Source organism: Aplosporella prunicola (genome assembly GCF_010093885.1).
Source record: "Aplosporella prunicola CBS 121167 unplaced genomic scaffold K452scaffold_6, whole genome shotgun sequence".
Taxonomy (NCBI): domain Eukaryota; kingdom Fungi; phylum Ascomycota; class Dothideomycetes; order Botryosphaeriales; family Aplosporellaceae; genus Aplosporella; species Aplosporella prunicola.
In genome coordinates, this window is record NW_022983534.1 from 1,001,061 (window position 1) to 1,026,786 (window position 25,726).

A 25,726-nucleotide genomic window follows, 5' to 3' on the forward strand; every position below is an offset into this window, starting at 1 on the left:
AGGACGGCCCGGAAATCACCGTGAATGGCTTCCACGACGGTCACCCGGATGACACGCAGCCGTCCTACCAGCATGAGGAAGATCTGAGCAGCCTTCTGAACATGACTGACCAACGACAAGAGCAACTCATGAGGTTAATAGTGAAGCGGTTCGAAAAGCGTATGGACAACCATGCCGCGGAAAACGCAATCATCGAGGAAATCAAATGCATCAATTTTATGTGCCACTCGCATTTGACTGTCCCATTAGGACCCTTGATCAACTTCATAATTGGACACAACGGCAGCGGAAAAAGTGCAGTCCTTACTGCCTTGACACTGTGCCTCGGTGCCAAGGCTACATCTACGAACCGTGGACAGAATCTCAAGAGTTTCATCAAGGCAGGTGAAGAAGCGGCAATGCTTGCCGTCAAGATCAAGAACCACGGCTCTTCAGCATACAAGCCAGAACTGTATGGGAAGTCCATCATTGTTGAGCGTCATTTCTCCCTGAATGGAACGAGTGGATTCAAACTCAAAAACTCCAAGGAAAAGGTTATCTCCACCAAAAAGGCCGACTTGGAGGACATTATCGACGCCTTCCAGTTACAAATAGACAACCCGATGAACGTACTCTCCCAAGATATGGCGAGACAATTTCTTAACCATTCGACCGCTGCCGACAAATACCGGTTTTTCCTCGAAGGTACAAACCTCCAAGATCTAGACAACGATTACAGGCTCCTTCAGCATCATATCGATGAGACAGAAGACAAGATGAGGACCAGGAAAAGTGACCAAGAAATTAAGAAAAAGAAGTTCCTTGAGGCAAAACAGAAAGCAAACCTTGCAGATGAGCATGTAGCAATCGAGGGACGGAGAGACCATTTTCTTGCTCTATATGCCTGGTTACAAGTGCGAGACCAGGAGAGTGCGCTCGAGACTCTGGAACGAAAAATCGTCGAGTTCGACGAAGGAATTGAGGAGAAGACCAGGGAAGCCGAAGCAAAGTCTGAGGAGCTCGAAGTTGCCCAGCGCCAAAAAGAGGAAGCTGAGACTGTAGTTGAAGAAGCGGGTGTTCCCGCAGGGCCAGTCCGGGAGGATCTGCAGTCGAAGACAGCCACTTTCAACAAAAACAAAGAGGATCTCATGAACGTTATGGCGCAGCAACGCGCAATCAAATCCGCTATGCAGACCGACAGAAAGACGCTTCAAAACATCGAGAACGAAATACGGGACGAAAAGCGGCGCCAAGAAGATGCAAACGGAGGTGAGCATGGTGACAGACTAAGAGAAATCCAGGACGCAAAAGCCAAGGCGGAGGAAGCGAAAGTAGCCTACCAATCGCACAACCATAACTATGGCGCCCTTGCCAGGGCAAGGGAAGAGACTGAAGCAGCAATGAACGAGTTTCAACCCACACTCACAAGAGCACGAGAGGACATGGCAAAGCACGAGCGACTTCTTAGTGAGCTCAGGCAAGGCCAAGGGCGATGGATGGACGCGTATGACCAGAAATTGCCTATGTTGCTCAAGGCTATTGCCAGCGAGACGCGTTTCCGACACCGCCCCGTCGGTCCTTTTGGCAACCACGTACGGTTACTCAAACCAGAGTGGGCGCCAATCCTGGAAAGATCCTTTGGTGCTGCGTTGAACGCTTTTGCAGTAACCAACAAGCAGGACGAATCTATCCTGCGGGAGCTCATGAGAAGGGTTGGATTGTAAGTCAATAACACTCTCTCGGGTAGGACTTTACTTACGGTCGGCAGCCCCCAAGATAGGCGTAGCCAAACTCCTGTCCTTATCGGCAACAGGGATGCTTTGAACACCGCTCCTCACGAACCAGACGCAAATCTTTTGACTTGGATGCGGGTTATGAAGGTGGGTGGTTCCACCGTCAGTAGCGGTAGTCTTGCTAACAAATGCATAGATTGACGATGATCTGGTTCGCAATCAAATGGTCATCAATCAATCCATCGACCAGACTGTCTTAATTGAGGATTTCAATGAAGCCCAAAACTTTGCGCATTCTGATGGCCAGAAACCGCGCAATGTGAAGCAGGTGTTTGCCTTCAACCAGGACAGGAGAGGCGGTGGAATGAGGCTCGGATGGACTGGCGCCGGAGGAGCAACATTGAGCCCTGTCATGGCTTGGGATCGGCGCCCTCGTATGCATGCGGACAGAGAAGCTCAGATAAGGTAAGAAGTATGCAATTTGCTCCTGGACTTGCTGACAGCTTCAGGGCAACCGAGCGGCTCATGGGCGACTGCAAAGATGCTGTTCTCGACGCTGAACGAACCCTCCGAAGCCGCCAAGAGGCACACAAGCAAGCCAGACAAGCTGTTGAAATTCACAAAAGAAATTACAAAAACCTTCAGATACAAATGCAGAAGGCTCAGGACGACGTGGAAAAGATGCAGGATGCTTTGGAGGCCGAGACACCGCAGGCGGGTAAACTAGAAGCCTTGGAAGCTCAGCATCAAGAACAAGAGGACGCGAGACAGGCTCATGAGAATCAGTTCGAAGACGCCGTAACGGAGCGCGATAAGCTTAACGAGTTCCAAACCATGCTCAGGTCCGAGATGAGAGAGCTGGAGACGCAACTCACCAACATCGAGAGGACTGTCGAAAAAGCAAGAAATCGAGTTCAGAGATTGGAAGATAGGCGTCAACGAGCGCTGATGGCGAAGAATGCTGCACTTGAAGCCGTGGAGGCCGAAAGAGGACGGCGCACAGATTTGGAAGCCGAATGCGAGGCAATGAGAGCGACAGTCGATAGGTTCATTGCCGATGCCCAGAAGGTCTCAGAAAGGGTAGAGGTATCCAGTAACCAAACCGTCGGGGGTGTGGAGAAGACGCTAGAAAAGATTACGAGGGATCTCGAAAGATATGCCCGGGAGTTAGTGACCTCCGTTCATATCCTAGAACTACTACTGACTGTATGCGCAGGCTTGGCGGTACGCGTGAGGAGCTCAACATGAAAGTGATGGAGGCAAGAGGCGAGTACGAGAAAGCGAGAAAAGATGTCGAAGACATGGACCAACTCGTTCACGTAAGTCATTGTGAAACATACAGTTGCTGCATGCTGACATCAATTTTAGCTCTTGAAGATTGCTCTGATGGACCGGAATGGAAGGCTCGAAAAGTTCAAGGTGTGCATAGGAGACCGCGCCAAGATTGCCTTCACGTATTTGCTAGCGGCGCGCAAATTTCGAGGCGAGATGAGGATCGATCCGAAGTCCAAGCAGCTCGATCTCTCGGTCGAACCGGACATTACCAAGGAAAAAGGGCAGGGCCGCCAAACAAAGACGCTGTCGGGTGGCGAGAAATCCTTCTCGACTGTGTGTCTCCTGCTGTCGCTGTGGGATGCAATGGGGTCGCCGACGCGCTGTTTGGACGAGTTCGATGTGTTCATGGACAGCGTCAACCGCGACATCAGCATGAAGATGATTATCAACTCGTGTCGTCGGTCGCCCAGCAAGCAGTTCCTGTTCATCACGCCGCAGGCCATGGGCAACGTCTCGCTGGGCGAGGACGTCAAGATCATCAAGATGAGCGATCCGGAGCGCGGGCAGACGACGCTGCCGTATTAGGGTGGGACACACGATAATAGGGACAGTAGATTAATTAGGGTAAGCGCCCAAGATGCCGTGCAGATGGTGGCTTCTTATGGGCGGTGCAAAAAGCAAGTACAGATGCAAGGTATATACCTTATGTAGTACGGAGCACATGTGAAGGACGGGACGTACGTTTGCGGTGGTGATGGACTGGCGGACATGGGCCAAAGGGACGTAGCAATCGCGGCTATCGGATTTTACTATACCTAGTATTATTTTATCACGGAATCGCTTGGATCAATCTTTGGTCGAGCTGGGTGTAAAGGGTGCTTGGGTGTGCGGACTGGCAACCCCAACCTCCCCCCCGGGGGGCGCGCGCCACCAAAAGGATCCCCGGGTGGCGGGTGCCAAGGCTAGGATCCCAGGCATGAGCCTCGCTCTCCGCATCCATCCCCAGCGACCATTTGTACTTCGCAGCCCGCCAATCTTACCTCCTGCAAATGCTCGTCCTGGCCCGCCTTTCTTAGCCCCGAATTCCCGATTGCTTTCACCCACGTGCATGCGCTCCGCCCATGAGCGTTTCCTCCTTCACGCAAACGAGGCGCGACCCTTGAAACAAACCGTCTACCATGGAGTCCTCCCCGCCTAGCCCGTACACGGAGCCCGACGGCCTCTTCACGCCTCCCGCCGCCGAGGAGTCGCCCATCGACCGGTTCGCGTCGCCATCGGACAAGCCGGCGCATGACTCCAGAGCACCTCCATCACCGCACAATCACGACACTGCGCCTGGCCGCCTACCAAGTGACGATCCCTCCGAAGGCGACATGTCGCATCCCCGTGAAGCTATATCAAAGCTCCTCAACGGCAAGGAGCAGGAATGGAACTCGATCGCGCAGAAGAAGGCTCCGCTGCAACTCCTCGACCTGCCCGTTGACATTCTGCGAGGCATCATCGACAACGTGAGTGAGAGCGCAACCCACACATACCCCCATGCTCCAGAGCACCCTTTGATTGCTAATCAGCTGCTGCAGCTGCCGCACACCAACGACTTGACATCACTCGCTCTCTGCCACTCGGCGCTGCACGCTCTCACGATCCCCTGCATCTACTCCCGCTTCGACATTGTCTGGCCTGACAATGCCGCGCACACCGAACCGCGATCCGGCGTCGACGCGCTGACCTACGGCCTTGCTACGCTCGTCATGGGCGAGGAGATATTCGGCGAATCGCCCGCCCAACGCGCCTATCGCGAGCAGACGTCGGCAAGGTACAACAGACCAAAGCCCACCAACGACGACCCCTTCCCACTGCCGAAACGCCGCCGGGGCAACCACTTTGCGCGTTACACGAAGAAGTTCTCTCTAGGAAACGGCCCCCCGGAATGGGTGCAGGAGTACCTCATAACTAAAGAAGGGGGCAAAATGCTTGGCACGTTGGTTGCTATTGCGGTAGCCAGGATGCACAATCTGGAGACATTTGTCTGGGACATGCCAACGGGCGTGTTGAGGGATGTTTGGTTGGCGCTATCGTCGTTGGCTGAGCGCGACGACGGAGAGGATTGCAGACTTGAGCGCCTTTGGATTCGCTGGCACGACAACTCTCAGGCGGACATCACCGGACCGGTGGTACCTCCGCCGTTGCCGATCAACAACTTACCGCCCCCTCCGCCCCACCATGCTCACCATGTCAGCGGGGCTGGCGTGGCTCAGGCACCGATTGTTGTTCCCGCTGTGCAGCCCGCGCCACTTCTCATGTCGGCAATGGACCGCGTGGAACACCCCACCTTCTCCGTAATACCCGCGCTAAAGAGCCTTAGCGTATTGGATATCGACGAGCTCCCCTACCTTGACGAGATGGCGATTCTTATCGGAAGATCACAGAGGAAGCTACGGGAACTTAGGATTGGTGTTGCACGACATGTTCACGAGCATGAGCGGGACTGGGTGAATGTCTGGGAGGGTGACGGGGTCCAGCAAGTCGACCATAGCACCACATGGACTGCTGCAAGCAAAATTGGAGAGAAGAGGCTTGGTGGTGTGCTAGGAATATTGGTGGGAAGAGTTTACAACATGAGGCGGAATTCTGAGAGCGAAGAGAAGCTCGGCGCAGTGGATCGCGCACTCATGGCTGGCACGTTATCGGCGAAAAGTAACCTAAACCTTCCGGAGGAAACCGTCCTGGATCGCGAACAAGACACCAACAATCCATTTGCCGTACCGATTGCCCATCCCCATGGTGGCATGTATGGTTCGCAAACCACAGGCACAGGAGCCCAGGCACTGGACGAATCAGGACATTCCTCTTATTCGACGGCACCATCTTCAGCGGCATCTTCGCCTGTTCACGGCCGGAAGCGCCATGGAGGAGGTGCTTCGAAGATTGATAGGCAGCGCCGGGAGCAAGAGAAGAATCTCGGTCCAATTCTCAACAACAAGCTAAAGCTTGAAATATTGGAATTGGAGCGGGTCCCGCTCTCTGTCCCCGTATTACTTCGCGCCTTTGACTGGACAATTCTTTCGACCTTGACTCTGCTAAACTGCAACAACCACGAGCAATTATGGAAGTCTCTGCGCCGTCAATACACGCCTCGGCCTATGCCTTCAAGTTACGCGTCCGGATCGCCTTCTAAGAGTCCCAGATCCTCAATGAACACCCGTTACGAGTACAGTTTGAACCTCAAGAAAATCCATACCAACACCGTTTCATCTTCTCTAATCTCTTTCCTCAAAGAGACACTGGCACCGAACAGTCTCGAGGTCTTGTTCCTGCAAGAAGACCGTTCCTATCATTCTTCCGTCTCGGTCGAGTCGATTTTCCGCGGGCCCCTGCGTCGGCATCGTGCGAGCCTGAAGAAAGTCATGATCGACAGCAGTGAGAGGGGAGCCGATGGACACCCGTCGACCAGGTGGAGGAGATGGATGTTGACTCGCGATATTATTACGTTCATAACCAGTGGCCGCATGCCCCAGCTTCGGGAATTGGCGGTCACGATTGATTACCACGACTGGGTAAGCAATGCGCGCACCTGGCTTATTGCTTTGTTACTGACAGCAAGCAGCATTATTTCCTCCAACGCCTGCCCCAGATCCCGCACGTCCGCAGCCTCTACATCCCGCACGTGGCCGACCACGCGCACGGCAACAACATCGACCCCCGCGAGCTGGCTCTCCAAATCGTCGATATCATTGCCCTGCGGCCCGAGCTCGAGATCTGCTACATGGGCATCTCGACCAAGTGCTTCGAAGTGCTAGAAAACAAGCACCCGAGCTCGAGCGAGAGCAGCAGCATGACGCTGGACGGCAGCGGCAGCCCCTTCGGACAGCACGTAGGCGGCGGGGGCGACGGACTGGGCTTCACGGACGACGAGGACGACGTTGACGACGAAGAGGACGTCGAAGAGGAGGACGGCGAGGAGACGGAGGAGGGTGGTTCCGACGAGGAAGACGAGCCCGACGACGCGTTCGACGATGAGAGCGATGACGAGAGCTTTGTCCATAGTGATGATGGGCGGGGGAGCGGGTCGCGGCTGCGGCTAAGGGAGATTCTCTTCTACGACGACAAGGTCGCCATCTTCAAGGCTAGGCATGGGCGGCTGTGAGGGCGGGGCGCGGCGAGGCGAGGCAAGTCCTTGCTTGCTTGCTTGCTTTGCGCTTTCGTGTCTTGGTGGCTGGGGCGGGCGGCTGGCTGGCTTTCCGTCGTCTTGTCTTGGCTTGGCTGGGGACGGGGCAAGAAGAACGCGTGGGCTTCTTCTTCTGGTTCTTTGCTCGTGCTGCTGCTATCCCTGCTCTTGCGTTCCACCCCCTTCACCATTTCTCATCTTCTTCTCCAACCGCGTCCGCGCCTCCATTATTATATCCTCGTTCGGCGGCTCTCGGTCCCTTCTTTTTCTCTCTTCTTTCCATACTCATTTCGTCGTTCCAGACACGCAGGCAGGCAGGCAGGCAGGCAGGCAGGCAGGCAGGCAGGCAGGCAGGCAGCGTGTGCGGGTATCTATCTAGCGTATTTTATTTCCTGGGGCCGGGGTCAGGGCGGGTGAGGGAACTATCGGGCGGTACTGGGCGTTTTTCTTTTCTTGGTCTTTTTCTGCTTTGCTGGGTGCTTGGTCCTGCTTAATTCTTTTTTCTTTTTGCTACTTTCTTTTCTCCCTCCCTTTTTTCCCTTCCTCTTCTTCTTCGACTCCTTTTTCTTTTCTCTCTCTCTTCTTTCTCTTCTTTCTCTTCGATTCTTCTTTTTCGATTCGACCTCGTCTTTTAGCACATCTTCTCTGATTGACGGCTTTGACGACTTTTTAAAGTGACGAGGCGTTTTTTTCGCTGATTAGTGGGCTTTTTGGGAAAAGCTACCTAGCTCGTGGGGAGGCAAGGGGAAGGGGGAGTGAGTGATGCTGTGGGGTGAGGGGGGTTTTTTATTTTCTTTCTTTGGGGAGCGGTGGTGGTGGTGTGGTGTGTCGTGTCAGACGGCGAAGGGGGTGCACTGGCACTGGCATTTCGGGGACGTGGCAAACGCGGCTCCTCTCGAGCGGCGGGCGGGCTTGGGGCTTGGGGCTTTTGGAGAAGGGGCCGGGAGTGCGTAGGAGATGGTAATAATGCGATGACTTGGAACATGCGAGCTTCTCTGTGCGTAGTGTGTGTTGTGTGTGTGTGGTGTGTGGGCAGTATGTGTGCAGAGTTTGTAGTGTGTAGTGTGGGCAATTTTGTGTGCAACGAGGTATGTAAAAGTGCAGGTTCGTGACATTGGTTATCAAACCCGGTTCTTTTTGAGCGCGAAAACAAAAAAAAAAAAAAAAAAACCAGAACACGAAGAGGAATAAGAAGATAAGAGAAGAAGAAAGAAGAAAGAAGAAAGAAAAAGAAAGAAAACCCTAGCCCCTGTGTGCCGTGCCGTCTAGCTAGTAGCAGAAACGCCTCCATGCATTTTTATTGTGAGGGGGTTATGTACCAGGAGCAGGGTTGTGGATAGGTATGCTTGCCGACGCAGTGCTGGCTGAGCTACTATAGTCTCTCCCTCTCTCTCCCACTTTCTCTCCTTTTCTCGCTCTCCGTTCCTTTTCCTTGCCGTTCGGTTCCTTTGCTTTGCTTTCCTTGACTTGACGGTTTTCGTTGCTGACTAGGGAGTTTGATCGTTGATTGTGGTGGTGGTGATGGTGGTGGCTGTGGGGGTTTTGGTACCCTTGCCGCGCGCCACTACCTACTACCGCTGAATGGATTGCTTTTGATGACTTGACAACCCTCCGACGACGCATCTGACGAAACCGGCGCCGCCGTAGACGACGCCGACGACAGGCAAGCAACGAGAAAAACGACACACAGCTCTGCACACGATGGGCAACGCGGCGCCTTCGCAACCACAGCACGCAAGCGCACCGCCCACGCACGCACCGCACGCTCCTCCCTTCCACTTCCACGCCCCCACTCGCTCAAATATCATCAATATCCTGCTCACGGATGCCCTCGCCCTCGTCTTCACTATCGCGATCCTCATCAAACTCGAAGCCAATGCCGCCCTCGTCGCCCTCGCCGCCATAAGTGTCGGTCTCGTTGATCTTGGCCGTCTCGGGCAGCTCGCCGTAGGCCTTGAGCGAGCGCGCTTCGTCGGCGTTGTATTTCATGATGACGTCGCCTTTTTCGTCTTGGTACTCGCGCAGCGACAGCAGGATGATGTCGCCTTGGTTGATCCACACCTTCTTGCGCATCTTGCCGCGGATGTGGGCCAGGCGCTTTTCGCCGTCGAAACATTGCGCTTCTAGGCGCCCGTTGCCGAGCATTTTGACTACTTGGGCGTATTCTGTTCGGGGGTGCGTTAGTACGGGGGTTTTTGGGAGGTGAGGTGGGCGTGAGGGACGGCGAGGGGTGGCTGTGTTGTGTGTGTGACGCACCCTGGCCTTCCTCCTTGAAGACGAGCTCGCGCTTCTCGCGGTCATTCTCGTTCTTGCCCCTTCTGCGGTTCTTGCCGCCCTTTCCCTTGTTCTTGGGCATGGTGGTGGGTGGAGTGGATGAGAGGTGGTCGAGAGAGAGGCGGTCTGCGTCAGTTTTGTAGGCTGAGGTTGCGTCGGTCTCTGACTGGCTCGAGGCGGGGCACTTGGCACCCACAAGCCTTGCAACTTTTGCGCTCGTCAGACACACGTGATTCCGCGCGCCTCGTTACGTCGTTATCCTGCCTCCTACCCGGAAACACCACCACCTGCAATACAATCACAGCCCGGCCCGCAATGGCTGCTACAGCAGCTCCCTCCCACCGCGACCTCGTCTTCGCCTCCGTCTTCCCGCTCGCCAGCCACAGCAGCAATAGCAGCAACATCATCACCACCGCCGCCGCCGCCGCCGCCGCACCGCCGCAGCAACAACACCAGCACGACGCCTCCACCGCCGGCCCAGACACGCCATCCTCAGCTTACGCGACGCGCAGCCACGACCGCCGCGCCTCGACACGCACCCATCACCACTCGACATCGCAGCCACACGCACACGACGACCGCGCCCATGCCTGGGCAATCGCGACGCGCGCCCTCGCGCTCCCCGACACGCTACCCCACCAGGCGCGGGGCCGGCGACGCCTAAACACCGAAGCGCACGAGGCGCTGCAATTTCTGCTCACAAGCAATGGGGCTGGGCAGCCAGGCGGGGGACTGCTGGAGTGGTATGCGAGCGAGGTGGGGGGCCATTTCGCAACGCACGTGAGGCCGGCGCTGGGGCGCCTGTGGGACCATGTACGTGGGGCAAGTTCTGGCACTGGGCGCGCGAGCGCGAGGCTAATGCAGGTGTGCGCAGCCGATTGAGACGGGCAGGGCGGGGCTGGTGCTCAGGAAGTCGGTCGAGCTGCTCGCGGCCGCGCAGGCGGCTTATTTGCTGCCTTTGACGGATCATGTCGGCCCCGTTTTGAGGGCGGCCGTGGGCGAGCATGAGCAGAGGGCTGTATGCAATAAGTTTCGCAGGGAGCATCATGCTACCGTGCTGCATTCGCTGCCGCAGCACCGCTTTGCTAAGACCCTCAGCTTCGTCCTCTACGATGCCGGGTGTCGGCTGTTTAGGCTGCGTGGGCAGGATTGTGCCGACGGCGGAGACGCGAGGAAGGATGCCAACCGTGGCAGTCGGAGCCACTGGTCCAAGACTATGCGGATTCTGAAAGAGATGCAAGAGGTCGGGCTGGGTGGCGATCAGGCTCAAAGAGCGGCGGCGCATGCGATGGACAATCTCATGGATACGTTCATTGCCAGCCACTATATGAAGGTGGACTGGTATGGCAGGAAGGCCGTCACGCGGAAACTGAAAGAATGGGTCAAGGACGCGTATGCACCGATTGTCAGGGAGATCATGGGTTACTTGACTGGCGGCGACCAGGAGCTTATCGACAGCGAGGTCCAGCAGTGGGTCGACATGGCGGTTGGCAGACTGGGCAGGGCGCGGGTGGAGAACCTCTTCGACTACATTGTGAACTGGGACCGGTCGTTGGGAGCAATCCTGGACCTAAAGGTAGGCTAGCTCTGGGGTTGAGAACCGATGGCCTTTACTGATTATCGTAGGAGTACATCACGACACCCGCCGCTCGGAACCACCTCACAAACACCTTCCTGCAGCAAGTGGTTCGGCGCCTGCTGCACGCCGGTGCCACGACGACGCATATCCTAGACACGTACATCTACGTCATCCGCGCCTTTGTCGAGCTGGACCCGAAAGGCATTCTCCTCGAAAAGGTCGCCAGGCCCGTCCGACGCTACCTGCGCGACCGCGAAGACACGGCGCGCATCATCGTGTCGAGTCTGCTTGCGGACGTCGAGGACGACGAAGGCAACAGGATCGACCCGGGTCCGGACATCAGCATAGAGATTGCGGCCGAGATGCTGCATCCCTTTGAGTCGAACATCGAAGAGCAAGACCAGGAGCTGGACTGGGCGAATATGGACTGGCTGCCTGATCCCGTGGACGCGTCGCCAGAGTTCAAAAAGGCCAAGTCGGAGAACGTGCTGGCGTATTTGTTGAGCTTGTACGAGCGCGAGGACTTTATCAACGAGCTGAAGAATATTCTCGGCGAGCACTTGCTTAAGAACGAGGACTCGGAGTTTGAGAAGGAGGTAAGTCACACTCATCTATCTGCATTCGACTTGCTATGAGTGAACTAACCTAACGCACCCGCAGATCCAACTCCTCGAACTCTTCAAGCTCCGCCTCGGCGACACGAACCTGCAAGCCTGCGAAGTAATGCTCAAAGACGCGCTAGAATCCAAGCGCATGAACAAGCAAATCCAGCAAACGCTCACCCACCACCCCTCATCACCAGAGCTCTCGGCGCAAATCCTGTCCGCCTTCTTCTGGCCCGCCCTGCGCGAAGACGAGTTCGCCCTCCCGCAACCCATCCGCGCCGCCATGGTCGCCTACGAAAAAGGCTTCGAGGCCATCAAAGACATGCGCAAGCTCCGCTGGCTGCCGGCTCTGGGCCGCGTGCGCGTCGAGCTGGCGTTCGCGGACCGCACGCGCGTGCTGGATGTCTTGCCCTGGCAGGCGTGCGTCGTGTACGCGTTCCAGGAGAGCGAGGACGACGACGCTGCCCTAGACGAGAAAGAACGCCAGCGCCACGCCCGCCTGCGCGCTGTCGGCGCTGCGCCACCGGAGCCTGCGCTGCCGACCCCGGTCTCGAAGACTGTGGAACAGCTCGAGGAACAGCTGGAGATGGACGAGACCCTGCTGCGCGCGGCGCTGCGCTTCTGGGTCGGGCAGCTCGTGCTGCTCGAAACGTCTCCAGACACATACACAACATTGGAAACGCTCGACCAAGCCTCCACCTCCTCCTCTGGCGCCGCTGCTTCAGCAGCCGAAGCAGCAGCCGAAGCCGCCGACACGGTCTCCGCAGTAAAGAGCCAGCACGACGTCCTGCTGCAGAACCTGCAGGTGTACCGCCAGTTTGTGCTGGGCATGCTGACGAACCAGGGCCGCATGGACGCGGGCCGCGTCACTATGATGCTGAAGATGGCGCTGCCGGGGGGGTTCCCGTTTGGTGGGGAGGAGGTCGCGGTTCTGTTGTGGGGGATGGTCGAGGAGGGCGTGCTTGTGGAGGTTGGGGGTGGGGGGTTTGCTGTGCGGAAATAGGGTGGTGGTAGGTAGGTAGGTGAAAGCGCTTTTCTTATTCGCTGTCTCTCAATTTCTGGCTCAGTCTCAGTCTCTGTCTCTCTGTCTATTCCAGACGCGTCTCTTACAAATCACATTACACCCACCCCCGCATTCCATTACAACCACCACCACCCTACCTACTCCGCAACACTACTCCGCCACATCATAAGACTCCCCCCTATTCACCCCCCCACCCTGCACCCACTCCGCACTCGCCTTCCCGCCCTGGCCCCACCCACCCTCTATCTGTCCCTCTCGCCCTTCAACCCCTCCTCCAAACCCTTCCTCCCCCTCGTACGCAACCCCCCCACCCACCTCCTCCCCTCCCTCCCACACCACCACCCTCCCCCCCTCAACCACACCCCACGCCTTCCTCCCCTCATACCACTTCATCACCACGCCCGCCGCATCCGTCATATAGTTCTCTGGCCCGGCGGCATTGACCATCTCGCCCGCAAACAGGTCCCAGTAGTTGGCTGCGGTGTTGAGGGCGAGGAGGCGGTTGGAGGCCGTGACGAGGTAGTCGACGCGGCCTTGTGCGTGTGCTTCAGCTCGAGCTTCGGCTTGTGCTTCAGCTTGCGCTTGCGCTTGCGCCTGCGCTTGTGGTTGTGGTTGGTGTTGGTGTTGGTGTTGGTGTTGTGCTTGGCGCTGTCCTCTCGATAGCGCCGCCTCTGCCCGCTGGGACAGGGAGCGCGAGCGCGAAGGCCCGACCACGGTGTCCGGCAGCGAGGGCTGCTTCCCCGGCGGCGGCGTGGGCTGTTTTTGTCGCAGGCGCCGAAGCCGCTCTTCTGCCGGGACGGGGCCTACTGCTGCGCCTGCTGCTCCGGCGGCACCACCTCCTCTCCTGGCCGCGGCAGCTAGACCCAGTCCCAGTCCTAGTCCTGCGCCAGCAGCAGCAGCAGCTCCACCACCATCCGCACCAGGCCCATTGGCAGCCAGCACGACCCTCGCCCCCTCCACCCTCTCCTTGGCGCGCGCCTCCCTCGCCCCCGGCACCTCCTCCTCCCACGCGCGCACCCACACCCCGCTGCCCCAGAGCCCCTGCGTCCGCGCCTCGCCCGCCCAGAGCATGACGCGCAGCGAGACTTCCTCGTGCACCGTCCTTGTCTCTCCCCGGGCGGCGCCGCTCTGGCTCTGCCTCTCGGGCGCACGCCCGTCGGCCGCGGCCGCGCGCCTCTCGTCCTCGGCCTCTCGCCGAACCCGCTCCACCCCGCCCCCGCGCTTCCAGAGATCTTCCACCGCTGCCGCAGTGGCCGGGTCGACGCGCCGTGTTACTTTTGCCGTAGAGACGGCGATAAGCACAGCCCCGGGGACGGTGGCGACGTCGGATGCGTGGGACGTGTGCGTGAGTGTCAGCGCGGCGTTGCGGTACACGCGCCAGGAGGCGGGGTTCGCGTCGGCGGCGGGGTAGGCGTGCGTGCCTGCGTTTACGCTTCCTGCTGCGTCAGTGATGATAGGCACGTTGTCCCAGCCCGCCCACGGCCGGCCGGACGTCGTGGCCGCGGCGCCGAGGTGCGCGCGCATGGCCTCGGTGACGAGCACGGAGGCTGCTGCGCCGCTGAGGACAGCGGGGAGGGGCTGCGGCGGCGCTTGCCCCGTCGCAGCGGCAGCGGCAGCGGCGTCAGCAGTGACGGGCACGACGCCGGCGCCCGCCCCCAGCGCCGCCACGAACAGGGTGCGTCTGTGCCGCTGGTCCAAGGCGGGGCGGTGCTCGTGCAGGACCGCGCTGTGCCGCACCAGGTCTGCGGGCGGGGCGTGCATGTAGTTCTGCAGGGCGTCCTGGGCGGCGAGGTGGGGGACGGGGTAAGGTGGGCGGAGGTAGGGGGGCTGGGGCAGGGCGAAGGGGTGGGCGCGCTGGGGCAGGAGCGGGAAGAGGGCGGGGTGGGTGTGCAGGCGCGCAAGCCAGTGGTGCGTCGTCAGGGAGGGGTGGGGAGGGGGGACCGCGATGGGCCGTGTGATGAGTGGCGGTGGGGGGAGCGAGGGCGTGTGCAGCACGGTTATGCGCGTGCTGAAGGCGTTGTTGTAGAGCGGGTTGTGGACACGGGCGAGGTTGCTGTTGTGCGCGAGGGCGAGGGCGGCGCTTTGCGCGGCTGTGAGCGGGTGCTTGGGCTGCGAGCCCGTGGGCGGGGCCCAGTAGGGGAGGCCGCCGGGGAGGGAGTTGCCGTTGTTGGTGTAGGTGACGACGAGGAGGTATTTGCGCAATGCCTCGTCGTCGTTGTCTTCTTTTTCTTTTTCTTTCTCTTTCTCTGCGGACTTGGTTCGCCGTTGCTTCTTCCTCGGCCGTTCCTGTTGTTGCTCCTCCCCGTCCTCACTCTCACTCTCACCCCTATCCTCCCTCCGCCGCAGCAGTCGCGCGCCCACAGCCCGGCAGCTAAACACGAGACGCACGGCATGCTCGGCGGCCGCGGTGCGGAGCTCGCTGACGCGCCTCTCCGTCGGCTTCAAGAAGTGCGTCAGTTCCAGCACGGCCACATGCGGGAGGCGCACGAGATTGCGCAGCGCGCGCGTCAGCGCCTCCATGTAGAACTCGGCGTACTCGCTCGAGGAGCGCGGCTCGACGTTGCGCTCCAGACTCTCCTCGGTGGGCAGGGGCACCGGCGCCGGCGGGTCCGTAAGCCGCAGCCAGGCGCGCTTGCCCGCCGTGCGCGCCCGCGTGGATGCCTCCAGCAGCACCGTCTCGAATAGCAGCCGCTGCCGCGCTATGTACGCCATGGCGCGCGGCGTTGTGGCTGGGTTGGCGGCTCCTCCTCCTCCTGCTGCGGCGGCCACCAGCGGCGGCTGCGCGACGCCCAGCCACTCGCGCGCCTTGTACCGCAGGTCCGGGTGCATGCCGTCGCTGACATTGACAGCCTGCCGGTCCGCCATGACCGCATAGTCCATCTCGGCGGGCAGCTCGAGGCGCGGCGCGCACATCTGCAGCGCAATAGCGTCGTGCTCGCAGGCGCCAGAGCCGGTGCCGACGAGCGTAACCGGGCCCGACACGACCAGCAGCGCCGACAGGAACTGCTCGTCGTAGCTGAGGTAGCTGCCCAGCCTTAGGGTATTGCGTTTCTTCTCGCCCTTGCGCCCCAGCACCGCCCACTCGGCCTTCGCGACAGAGGGCTCCATGAGCTCGACGTCGCGCGTCATGGTCGCGCCGTCCTGCTCGCTGTACGCCACCGCCCGCTTCTGCACCAGCTGCGGCACCAGCTCTTCCCAGCGCTGCCAGCGGGCCTGCCCGTAATGCGCGCGCTCCTTCAACGAGCCGTACACGCGCTTGTGCGAGACGAACTCTGCCAGCAGCGCCGGCAGCGTCGGGTGCAGCACGACGCGGGTATCGCGGGCCTGCTCGCCCGTGTACGCACGCAGGCGGAACTGCGCGGAAATGGCGTCGGCGTCTTCGGCGTCGGCGTTGTGGTAGTCCTCCCTTTCGAGCCGCGCCATGTACGCCGCTCGCCGCCGGTTGTGCTCCAGTTGCTGCTCGAGCGCAAGCTGGATTCTGCGCGTGGGGGAGGACTCGCGGTCTTGCTCCTTGCGCACACGCGCCCAGTCGGCTGCTTCTTGCTGCTTTTGCTGCTGCCGCTCGCGCTCTAACTTGGAGTAGAATTGCGCCTTTTGCCCTGCCTGCTGTCGCAGCACTCGCTGTCCTGCCTGCTGTCGCAGTCGTTGCTGGTCTAGGTCTAGCAGCCTTTGCTCTTCTCGCAGCACGTACTGCAAGGCCTGCTCAGCCGACTCTTCCCGGTCTCGCAATCGTTGCCGCTCTGCCCGTTGCCGGTCTAGCATCCTTTGCTCTTGCAGCACATGCTGCAAGGCCTGATCTGCCGACTCTTCCTGCTCTTGCTGCTCTCGCAGGCGTTGCCGCTCTGCCCGCTCAGCCTGCTCAGCCTGCTCCTGCTCCTCTCTTAGTCGTTGCCGCTCCGCCCGCTCTCGCAATCGTTGCTGCTCTGCCTGCTCCTGCTCCTCTCGCAGTCGTTGCCGCTCTGCCAGCTCTTGCTCCTCTCGCAGCCGTTGCTGCTCAGTCTGCTCTCGCAATCGTTGCTGCTCTGCCCGCTCTCGCAGCCGTTCTTGCAGCTGTCGGCGCCTTAACACATTTCGCTGTCCTCGCTGCTCTCCCTGTTCTCGCCGCTCCCGCCTCTCCCGCTCCTGCCGCTGCACGTCCCACGCCGCCCAGTTCGTGTTGACGAGAGGGTAGTTTGGGAGCTGGTGCGGGCTGCGCCGGGGCATGGTGCGGCGAGGTGGTGGAGGTGGATTGCCAGGGGGAGGAGCAGCGGGGTTGTTTGTTTGCTTTTCTTCTTCTTCTTCTTCTTCTTCCTCTTCTTCTTTTTCCTGCTCTTCCTCCTCCTCTTCTGCAAACTCATCCTCTTCTTCCTGCTGCCGCCGCACCTCCTCCCGCAGCCATGCCTCATCCGCCTCCCCCTTCCTCTCCTCCTCCTCCGCCTCCTCTCTCCTCCGCTTCCGCGTCCCGGGCGACATATGAATGCCCGCGGTCGACACAAGCGGATAGTCGGCAAGATGCTGCTCGCTCAGCGGGATTGCCCGATCGACAACGCCCGGCCTGAGCGCTGGGCCACTGTCGTCGTCCTGCGGCCGCGGGCGCGGGCTCGCCGACTCGGTGCGGTGCCGCCGCAGCTGGCTGTTGTCGGGGCTGTTGTCCGTGTTCGCTATTGTGGAGGCGGATTCCGTGAGGTGACGCTGCAGCTGGCTGTTGTCGGGGCTGTTGTCCGTGTTTGCGATCGTGGAGGCGGATTCGCTACGGTGTCGGCCCCGAGGGGGCGCGGGGTTGGCGGTGGCGACGTAGTAGGCGCCGAAGCGGGGGTTGTTGTGGTTGTTGGTGGCGGCGTTGTTGGCGTTGTTGCTGTTGTCGTGCTCGCCCTCTTCTATGGCCTCGTCGTCCCTCTGCGCCTCGTCTTCGGCGCGTGGGTTAACTGTGCACTTGACCGCGCGCGTGTTCTTAGACGGTTTCTTTGCCGAGGGCTTCTTCTTCTTCACGCCGCCGCTTTGCGTTGAGTTTTTCTTCGCCTTGGGTTTCGGTTTTTGTTTCTGTTTCGAATTGCCCTCGTCCTCCAACGACGGGGAGGGGTATTTATTCGCTCTAGTCACTCGGCCCATGGTGCTGGTGCTGCTGTTTGTGTTTGTGTCTCTTGCAAGAAGCCGGTCGAACGTGCTGGTGCTGTGGTGGTGGTGAAGAAGAGAGAAGGCGGGAGGTTTGCTTCGAAGCGCGTTATAAAGCACGCGCGCGCCCATGGCCCCAATGCCCTTTGTTGCGCACCTGGTTCCGGCGACGGTACGCCTTTGAGCCTGCGGGATGCGCTTTCAAAGAGATGAAAACGGTGCCCCTGCCTGCAAGTTGAGGACAAAGGATCACCGCCCGTTGTGTGTGCTTGGCGCTGGGTTGGGTGTTTCGCTGCCGGACCATGGTTTTCGGGGGCTGCGGAGGCGCGTTTCTGGGCTTTTGAGGTGTCTGGCCTGAGAGTGTGTCGTGGGGGGGGAGGTATCGTTCAGTCATGTCGGCGGGCGTGGTCGGTTTATTGAGGGCTAGGTGCGCTCTGCCTACCCGGAAAGCTTTTCGACCGCTTCCATGATAGCGGCATCGCCTTCCTAACTCCATGATGTTACTCTGCCTGAAACTCATTGACCACCTCTCGACAGAAATCCTGCTTCTTGGCTATTAACCACTCGGTTTACCTTGCAGATGTATGCCTCCCAATCAAGTGTCAATGCCCGCCCGCAACCTCTACCCCGGTGTCGCCCTCCAGGCTGCAGCTATGCCGCTTCCTTGCTTCTTGAGACAACACCCGTGCGATAATAGAGTGGTATATCGTTTCCGCTTACAAACAGCACCTCGTCTTGGTACATACGCGACCTGGTGGCTGCGGGCTCCGGCACCGTCGAGTCCGGACGCAGATAATTTGGAAAAATCAACGCTATGTTCGGTATGCGGTATGCTTCTCCCGACAGGGCCTTAGGCACCTGGCGATGCAGTATACTTGTCGCTGGGTGACTGTGTGCGATAGGGCTCTGGGTAATATACCTATCTATTCCTTCTACATATTTTGCCTACTCTTTCATCTACTATGCCTACAGGGTAGATATAGCTAACTACCACGTTACAGCTAGAGGCGCTAGGTAAGTTGACAAAAGTAAAAAGATACTATATAATAGTATGTAATAATAATATACGAAGGTATACATATTTATAAGTACTCTAGTATCCTTTTAAAGTATGACAGTAATTATATTTTAAGGGTATAGAGATAATTATGAAGACATATAGATGTATATAATCTAAGTATAAGGTAAATTAAATGCTCTTACAGTTACATCTGCACGTGTGGTAAGCAAAATATCTAAGGTAGGTAAGTAATCTAGAGCTATACTATAGATATATTAGAGATTTAAGTTATTCGCTTTTACTTATGTGCTTTCTACTTTTACGATATCTAGCGCATATGATATAAATAAACATTTTATTTCTCTTTATGAAAAAAAAAAAAAAAAAAAAAAAAAAAAAAAGCCAATAGAAGCAAAAAGTAATACATATCTACGTGAATAATATTTATTCATACGACCTTCTTACCAGTCCCCATTCCCTTTCCCGCAGACAACAACCCAAACCCAAACCTCAAACAGACATAACTCTGCTATCGGCATCTCAAACCAAGCCGCAACCACCCAAACAAGTGCTGACGCAGCAGCCCTCGCCATCGGAGAGATAACCAGCAACCCACCCACCCACACACTCGCTCGCTTTCGGCGACATTCGAGCAAATAAAACGCCCTGCCGTGCAACGCCGACGACCCAATCTAAGTCTAATCTCCTATGCACACACAGCACACATGCCTGCATATACGTGGCATGCACGTCATGGCGCGCTCATCTTAACCAGGATGCTAGGAGTGTGGTTATAAATACGAAGCTGCACTCACTTACATATAAGCTTTTGAGCCGACGCCTACTAAAACCCCGTTTCCGGACTCGGTACAGAGAGCGGCAACTCACGCGATAACATGTCAACGACAACAGTTGAACAATAATGCCACAGCCGAAATATATACCCGCGAGCTTTCTTTTTAAACAGGTTCAATGCAATCCCAAGCTGCACAGGTCCGCAGACCCCCGCTAACGACAGCGCCCAAACAGCTCTACAAGCGAATGAAGCCGCCGATTAACGCTATGTCGGCACAAGCCCTTTTTGCGATGCAGAAGAAGCAGTGGATGAAAGATCCCGTCCGTCCGCCGCATGAAGCTCGCCACCTAACCGCCGTCAAAAAATCTGTAGCACGACAAACGCCAAAAAGAAAGTCCAACGACACTACTGCAGCCAATCCGGTGCAGAATACCTGTCCACCCGTCGCCAAGCCGATTGGGCCCGCGCGTCGCTGCCTATTTACATATTTTCCCATCTCGTAAACGCGTGCATGCATCGGCTAGATGTTTGTTGTCTTGCTCTCCGTCCGCAGGAAAGAGGAGAAGCTCCGGTTCGTCTACATGACATACAACAGGTCTGTATCTGCAGGCGCGGATGTCAGCACACACCGCTCAAAGCACGCGAAAACGCGCTAGCGGAAAAGAGAGAAAAAAGCAAAACTTACTCAACGGATGGCTACAACTCAACTGCGGCTTCTGCGTGTACTTGGTCGACAGCTCGTCTCTTATGCTGTTCAAGAGCTGGACGTAGCTTTGCTGCGGGTTCTTCTTCAGCGCCGTCACGAACGCCCAGCTCATCGCGCCGGTCGCCTCGCCGCCGATGTTCGCGTCCTGCGACGTCTGCGTGTCCTTCGACCCGGACCACATGATGACGTCGGCGGGACTCGTTTTCGTGCGCAAGTTGCGCTGGTACACATCGCCGCCGCTCGTGGCCTTCTTGAAAAACCTGGTCGCCGTTTCCGCGATGCCGCCCATGTCGCCGCGCGCATAGGATGACACAATGCCAAGAAGGCCCTGCCCCGCTTCCTTGGCAAGGTTGGGCTCCTTGAGTACACCCTGGGTGGAGTAGATGTACGGCAGGTCAAGCGCGGAGCCAGAGTGGCACGAGTCGAAGATGGCGGTGAGCCGGACGCCGGGCTGCAGCGGCGACACAAGGATGCGGTGCATTTCGTCGTCTACAATATGGCCGGCTGAGCGGAAGTCGACGGGGTAGATGACCTCATCGTAGCCATCTTCTTCATCGCCGTCCAGGTCTTTCGTCTGGCCTCCGTGTCCTGTTGATAGTCAAATTTTGAAGCTCATTTTCTTTGTCTTCTGTACTCGAAGCTTCTCGTGGTCCCCGGATATAAGGTTGCCTACCTGAATAGTGGAAGAACAAAGAATCGTTGGGCCGAGCGTCCTTGACTAGCCAGTGCATCGCCCTCAGAATATTCGCCTTCGTAGGCTGAGACATGGGGTTTTGCTGATCATCAGTCAAAAGCACCATATCCTCTCTCTTGTACCCAAAGTGCTGGTTGAGATACGTGCTCATGTTCTTGACGTCGTTGATACAGCCTCGCAGCTGACCGCGCTGTCCAAAGTAGTTGATACCGATCAGCAACGCCTTGCGGCGGCCAGTGCAGTTCGAGTATTGGAACGAGTAGCCAGAAGGCGCACCGTGGCCAAAAGCTTGAGCTTGCTGCGGGGGAGGCGCAGGCGCGCCGTAACCCCCCATGTTGCCTGATGGAGGGCCTGAGAGGCGGTTTTTAGCTAGGGTCACGAGCTTTTTTCCGACCGAAGAGGTCAGAGATCTGTCCGTACCTCCATACTGAGCCGGTGCGCCGTTTTCGTAGCCGCCGCCGTACTGCTGTGGTGGAGGTGCCTGCCACATATAAGAGTCCACACCTTTGTTCTCCCGTCTGCTTTCGTACCTGCTGATATCCACCATACTGCGCCGGAGGGGGTGTTCCGTAGCCATAGCTAGGTTGAGGCGAGTGACTGTAGCCGTATTGCCCTTGAGGTCTGGAGTAGGGTTAGATTGGGCAGCAGCGCCGGGAATACGAAACGAGAGCGCCTACGGTCCGTATTGCTGCGGCGGAGGATAGCCCTGGGGAGCACCGTAGTTTTGCGGTGGAGGCGCACCGTATCCGCCTTGGTGGTATTGTTGGCCGGGATAATAGGACATGACGGCGGTGTTGTGGTGACGCAGGTATCGGCGCGTAAGTCGCGGGGTCGAGTGAGCTCGGTTAGTGCTGACTCCAGAAGATCAGCGCTATGAGACGACGCAAAAGCAAAAGGTATCTGCGGCGGAAGGAGAGTTTTAAGGGAGATGGCGAGGGATGAGAGACAAAGCACCCCGCTTGACGCTGCGCTGGACTTGTACGGTAGGGCTGAAGCTGCTTCTTCGGGTGCTGACGACAAGGTGGCCCGTGGCACGGCAAATCCGTGCCGACGTTGCCGGGTAGTGCGAGGGAGCGACGGCGATTTTCGATTGCTCGATTGCAACGCTGCGGGCAAACACAGCAATGTCGTGTAGATGGCATTCAAGAGGATTCCGAGCGGCGGCAAGGCCCCATTTCTACTTCGGCATCATCAAAGCTGTGGGCAGGTCTGGCCTGGCCCGGGGAAAGGAGATCGCCGTTGATGCACACCAGCTCCCAAACCCAATCTTGCCCGCCCCATACCAGTAGCCGTCTGAACAGTGCAAGCCGACTGTCACGAGCCTCGACCATGTGCATGCGACCTCACCGGCGCGCGTCTCACGTCGCACAAGATGTAAGCGAACGGCCATCCCGACGGGCCACCCATTCTGCTGGCAAGCAACCATAGCAGTGCCTGAAAAGGGGATCCACGGGTGGCTGCAAGGGTCCAATCTGCCAACGACACCACCCAACGGTGTCGTGCTTGGGGGCGTCGCCTTGCCACTTTCGGTCAGCCGCAGTCTTTCTGCGCCACTCGATTGGTGAGAGACGCGCAATATGTCCTTGGCCACGAGCGTGGCGTATGCCGAGCTTACCCGTGCCGCGGCGAAGACCGAGCCAGGAATGAATATTGCAATGCAGAAGCCAGAGAGTTGTGTTGTCGACTGTGGTAAAAATAGCAGATGATGTCGCCGGAGGACTTGTGCAACTGTAGGTAAACTCTTCGAGACGTAGCGCAAGGTAGAGCACGGCCGAAAGCAGCTCCGGGCTGTCAGATTCTTGACAGACGCTAGAGACGCGCCAGTACGCGAAGAAAAGATGGATGATGAGCTGAAGCGCGGTCGGCGTTCCAAGGCGGTTCGGCGTGTTGTTGCACGCGAATGAGGTCCGCGATCGGCGCGTAGTGAGGTCCCTAGGATTTTTTTGTTTTGCGCTAGCGCGGGGCAGCCGCAGTAGCCAAAGCTCCTCTTCAAATTCTCTGACTGCATCCACCACTTCCTCACCACATTCCTCTTTCCTTCCGCACTCACGCCTTCACCTCTGCCATCATGTCTTCCTACGCCCTGCCCAAGTCCCACCAGGACGTCAGTAGCTTCCGTCTCCCGCATTGAATCGTCTTGCTGACACACTAGGCAGCTCATGGAGAAGTCCCTGGTGGAGACCGACCCCGAGATTGCGGAGATTATGGTACGAGCTCAAGCTTCTTTGTCGGAGGCCGCCGACAGCCAATGCTAACAACCACCGCAGAAGAAGGAGATTCAGCGCCAGCGCGAGTCCATCCTCCTCATCGCCTCCGAAAATGTCACCTCCCGCGCCGTCTTCGACGCCCTGGGGTCGCCCATGTCCAACAAGTACTCTGAGGGTTACCCTGGTGCTCGTTACTACGGTGGCAACCAGCACATCGACTCCATCGAGCTTACTTGCCAAGCTCGCGCCCTCCAGACCTTCGGCTTGGACTCCGAGAAATGGGGCGTCAACGTCCAGTGCTTGTCCGGTAGCCCGGCCAACCTCCAGGTCTACCAGGCCATCATGAGGCCCCACGAGAGGCTGATGGGTCTTGACCTGCCCCACGGTGGTCACTTGTCCCACGGTTACCAGACCCCCCAGAAGAAGTAGGTGCATTCCTGAGGTATGAATTTTTTTAGCATGTGCTAACGACTGTTTAGGATCTCCGCCGTCTCGACCTACTTTGAGACCTTCCCCTACCGCGTCAACCTCGACACCGGTCTGATCGACTACGACCAGCTCGAGCAGAACGCCCTCATGTACCGCCCCAAGGTCCTTGTCGCCGGTACTTCCGCCTACTGCCGCGAGATTGACTACAAGCGCATGCGCGAGATCGCGGACAAGGTCGGCTGCTACCTGATGATGGACATGGCCCACATCTCTGGTCTCGTTGCCGCTGGCGTCAACGCCTCTCCCTTCCCCTACTGCGACATTGTCACCACCACCACCCACAAGTCCCTTCGTGGTCCCCGTGGTGCCATGATCTTCTTCCGCAAGGGTGTCCGTAAGACCGACGCTAAGACCGGCAAGGAGGTCCTTTACGACCTTGAGGGTCCCATCAACTTCTCCGTCTTCCCTGGCCACCAGGGTGGTCCCCACAACCACACCATCACTGCTCTCGCTGTCGCCCTTAAGCAGGCGCAGAGCGACGACTTCCGCAAGTACCAGGAGCAGGTCATCAAGAACGCCAAGGCTCTTGAGGTCAAGTTCAAGGAGCTGGGTTACAAGCTCGTCACTGACGGCACTGACAACCACATGGTTCTGCTCGACCTGAAGCCCCTGGCGCTCGACGGCGCCCGTATCGAGGCCATCCTCGAGCAGGTCAACATTGCCTGCAACAAGAACACCACCCCCGGCGACAAGAGCGCCCTGACCCCCATGGGTATCCGCATTGGCGCTCCCGCCATGACCTCCCGTGGCCTCGGCGAGGAGGACTTCCAGCGCATCGCTCAGTACATCGACACCTGCATCAAGCTTACCCAGAAGATCCAGGGCGAGCTGCCCAAGGAGGCCAACAAGCTCAAGGACTTCAAGGCCAAGGTTGCCTCGGGCGAGGTCGACGAGATCAACAGCCTCAAGCAGGAGATCGCCGGCTGGGCCAGCACCTTCCCTCTGCCCGTCTAAATGCCAGACTATTGGCATGACGGTGTTTGAGAAGAGATATTCAGTTTCTTGATTGGTGTCCTCGGATAGAGGATGCTTGTTTTGGCGCATCAACTGTAGCGATAGCGGATAAAAAGGAAGGGATTCAACAAAAATGAACGGGGGCTGGGTTTGGCTTCAACGGCCACGCATGATTGATAGGGTGTTCTTTGGTGGGAAAGGATATGCGGCGTTTTTTTCGTCTTCTTTTGATGAGGGCTGATGGAAAATATGAATGAGATAGACGATGTGAATTGATGACAAGCTGCTTAACCAGCTCATCCATTAACGGACTTTTGTGCTGCTGAGTGAGTGTTGTGGGCGTTTGTGGTTGGTTGATGTCTTGTGAGATGTGAGTATGAGGAGAGTGGCAAATATCTCTGGTTTTGTGGGCGCTGATTGTGGTTGCAGGACTTGATTTCCTGTAACTGATGGTGGTGAGAGGGTATTGGAGACGCAAAGGCGCGATGTCCTTTCGGTTCTTTCCTTCATAATCTGCACCTTACATCTGAACTCCTTCCCCAAACTGCAGCAGCTGTTCCGACTCTATTACTTTTCCAACGTCAACGAGTGGTTTTCTAAGTCCCTTTCCCTAGACTTCGTCTTCTAACCAGCATGCGGAATAGCCCAGCTCAACGCACCTAGCAGGCTAACTGACATGGCCTTCGTTTACTTAGCCACGATCCAGCACGTCTAACACAGAGTTGAACAAACCCAGTCAGGCCAAACCGACCGCACCACGAGGCCTTAGCATAATTCCCAACACGGTGTCGAGGTAAAAAACACTAAACTATGGATCCCCAAAGCTAAACACCATCTCTTAAAAGTTAAACCTAACCCGATAGACGCCACGCGTCTGCTACGCAACTCCACACGCAACTCCACACGCAAGACTACGCTTTCGCCACAACAGCACACATGGATCCACGGTTTGCTATTGTGGACGCGTTGTGCGAATGTTGACTGGGTGGTTTGGTCGGTGTTGGGGCGCGCTTTGTCTGGTGAAGTGCAGTTGTTGCTGGTGTTGGGCGGACTGGACTGGTGGACTGTGTTTGACTGATTAGCTTCGGATTTTGGACTTTTTGAGGGCTTGTGGATGTGTTAAAGGGGGTTGTTGGATCTTTATCTATGTCG

At 57.7% G+C, this 25,726-nt stretch overlaps 7 protein-coding genes across 7 annotated transcripts; 4 read left to right on the forward strand and 3 right to left on the reverse strand.

Annotated features, from left to right (window-relative positions):
- Positions 1-101: 101 nt before the first annotated feature.
- Positions 102-3,572, forward strand: K452DRAFT_222905 (uncharacterized protein; the record flags this gene model as incomplete). Its single annotated transcript, XM_033536583.1, has 6 exons — positions 102-1,699; positions 1,766-1,859; positions 1,909-2,177; positions 2,222-2,878; positions 2,929-3,031; positions 3,081-3,572. The coding sequence occupies 6 exons, from the start codon at positions 102-104 to the stop codon at positions 3,570-3,572; spliced, it is 3,213 nt and encodes a 1,070-aa protein (XP_033400476.1).
- Positions 3,573-4,165: 593 nt separating this feature from the next.
- K452DRAFT_296160 (uncharacterized protein) lies at positions 4,166-7,134 on the forward strand (the record flags this gene model as incomplete). The annotated part of the gene is made up of 3 exons (XM_033541892.1): positions 4,166-4,495; positions 4,568-6,544; positions 6,595-7,134. The coding sequence occupies 3 exons, from the start codon at positions 4,166-4,168 to the stop codon at positions 7,132-7,134; spliced, it is 2,847 nt and encodes a 948-aa protein (XP_033400477.1).
- A 1,818-nt stretch (positions 7,135-8,952) lies between these two features.
- K452DRAFT_266857 (uncharacterized protein) lies at positions 8,953-9,511 on the reverse strand (the record flags this gene model as incomplete). The annotated part of the gene is made up of 2 exons (XM_033538813.1): positions 8,953-9,320; positions 9,412-9,511. 2 exons carry the CDS (start codon positions 9,509-9,511, stop codon positions 8,953-8,955), a joined length of 468 nt encoding a protein of 155 aa, XP_033400478.1.
- Positions 9,512-9,722: 211 nt separating this feature from the next.
- Positions 9,723-12,824, forward strand: K452DRAFT_349773 (uncharacterized protein). The gene is made up of 4 exons (XM_033545613.1): positions 9,723-10,242; positions 10,304-11,005; positions 11,056-11,604; positions 11,669-12,824. The coding sequence occupies exons 1-4, from the start codon at positions 9,745-9,747 to the stop codon at positions 12,614-12,616; spliced, it is 2,697 nt and encodes an 898-aa protein (XP_033400479.1). The 5' UTR covers positions 9,723-9,744; the 3' UTR covers positions 12,617-12,824.
- On the reverse strand, positions 12,788-18,086 carry K452DRAFT_344811 (uncharacterized protein; the record flags this gene model as incomplete). Its single annotated transcript, XM_033545433.1, has 1 exon — positions 12,788-18,086. Exon 1 carries the CDS (start codon positions 17,858-17,860, stop codon positions 12,788-12,790), a length of 5,073 nt encoding a protein of 1,690 aa, XP_033400480.1. The 5' UTR covers positions 17,861-18,086.
- Positions 18,087-19,649: 1,563 nt separating this feature from the next.
- On the reverse strand, positions 19,650-21,276 carry K452DRAFT_285106 (uncharacterized protein). The gene is made up of 3 exons (XM_033540057.1): positions 20,904-21,276; positions 20,210-20,818; positions 19,650-20,127 (listed from the first exon to the last, which is right to left on the reverse strand). The coding sequence occupies exons 1-3, from the start codon at positions 21,256-21,258 to the stop codon at positions 20,102-20,104; spliced, it is 990 nt and encodes a 329-aa protein (XP_033400481.1). The 5' UTR covers positions 21,259-21,276; the 3' UTR covers positions 19,650-20,101.
- A 1,640-nt stretch (positions 21,277-22,916) lies between these two features.
- K452DRAFT_245888 (uncharacterized protein) lies at positions 22,917-24,993 on the forward strand. The gene is made up of 4 exons (XM_033537997.1): positions 22,917-23,028; positions 23,081-23,131; positions 23,192-23,556; positions 23,611-24,993. The coding sequence occupies exons 1-4, from the start codon at positions 22,993-22,995 to the stop codon at positions 24,572-24,574; spliced, it is 1,416 nt and encodes a 471-aa protein (XP_033400482.1). The 5' UTR covers positions 22,917-22,992; the 3' UTR covers positions 24,575-24,993.
- The last annotated feature ends 733 nt before the right edge of the window (positions 24,994-25,726 follow it).

Bases quoted from the DNA above. Each gene is read 5' to 3' on its own strand.
- K452DRAFT_285106 (XM_033540057.1), bottom strand. From the start codon at position 21,258: ATGGGGGGTTACGGCGCGCCTGCGCCTCCCCCGCAGCAAGCTCAAGCT. The intron at 20,819-20,903 runs GTAGGCAACCTT...GACTATCAACAG, and splicing joins TTTGTTCTTCCACTATTCAG to GACACGGAGGCCAGACGAAA. The intron at 20,128-20,209 runs GTAAGTTTTGCT...CCGCGCCTGCAG, and splicing joins GAGTTGTAGCCATCCGTTGA to ATACAGACCTGTTGTATGTC.
- K452DRAFT_245888 (XM_033537997.1), top strand. From the start codon at position 22,993: ATGTCTTCCTACGCCCTGCCCAAGTCCCACCAGGAC. The intron at 23,132-23,191 runs GTACGAGCTCAA...CAACCACCGCAG, and splicing joins CCGAGATTGCGGAGATTATG to AAGAAGGAGATTCAGCGCCA. The intron at 23,557-23,610 runs GTAGGTGCATTC...ACGACTGTTTAG, and splicing joins TACCAGACCCCCCAGAAGAA to GATCTCCGCCGTCTCGACCT.
- K452DRAFT_349773 (XM_033545613.1), top strand. From the start codon at position 9,745: ATGGCTGCTACAGCAGCTCCCTCCCACCGCGACCTCGTCTTCGCCTCC. The intron at 11,006-11,055 runs GTAGGCTAGCTC...TGATTATCGTAG, and splicing joins GAGCAATCCTGGACCTAAAG to GAGTACATCACGACACCCGC. The intron at 11,605-11,668 runs GTAAGTCACACT...ACGCACCCGCAG, and splicing joins ACTCGGAGTTTGAGAAGGAG to ATCCAACTCCTCGAACTCTT.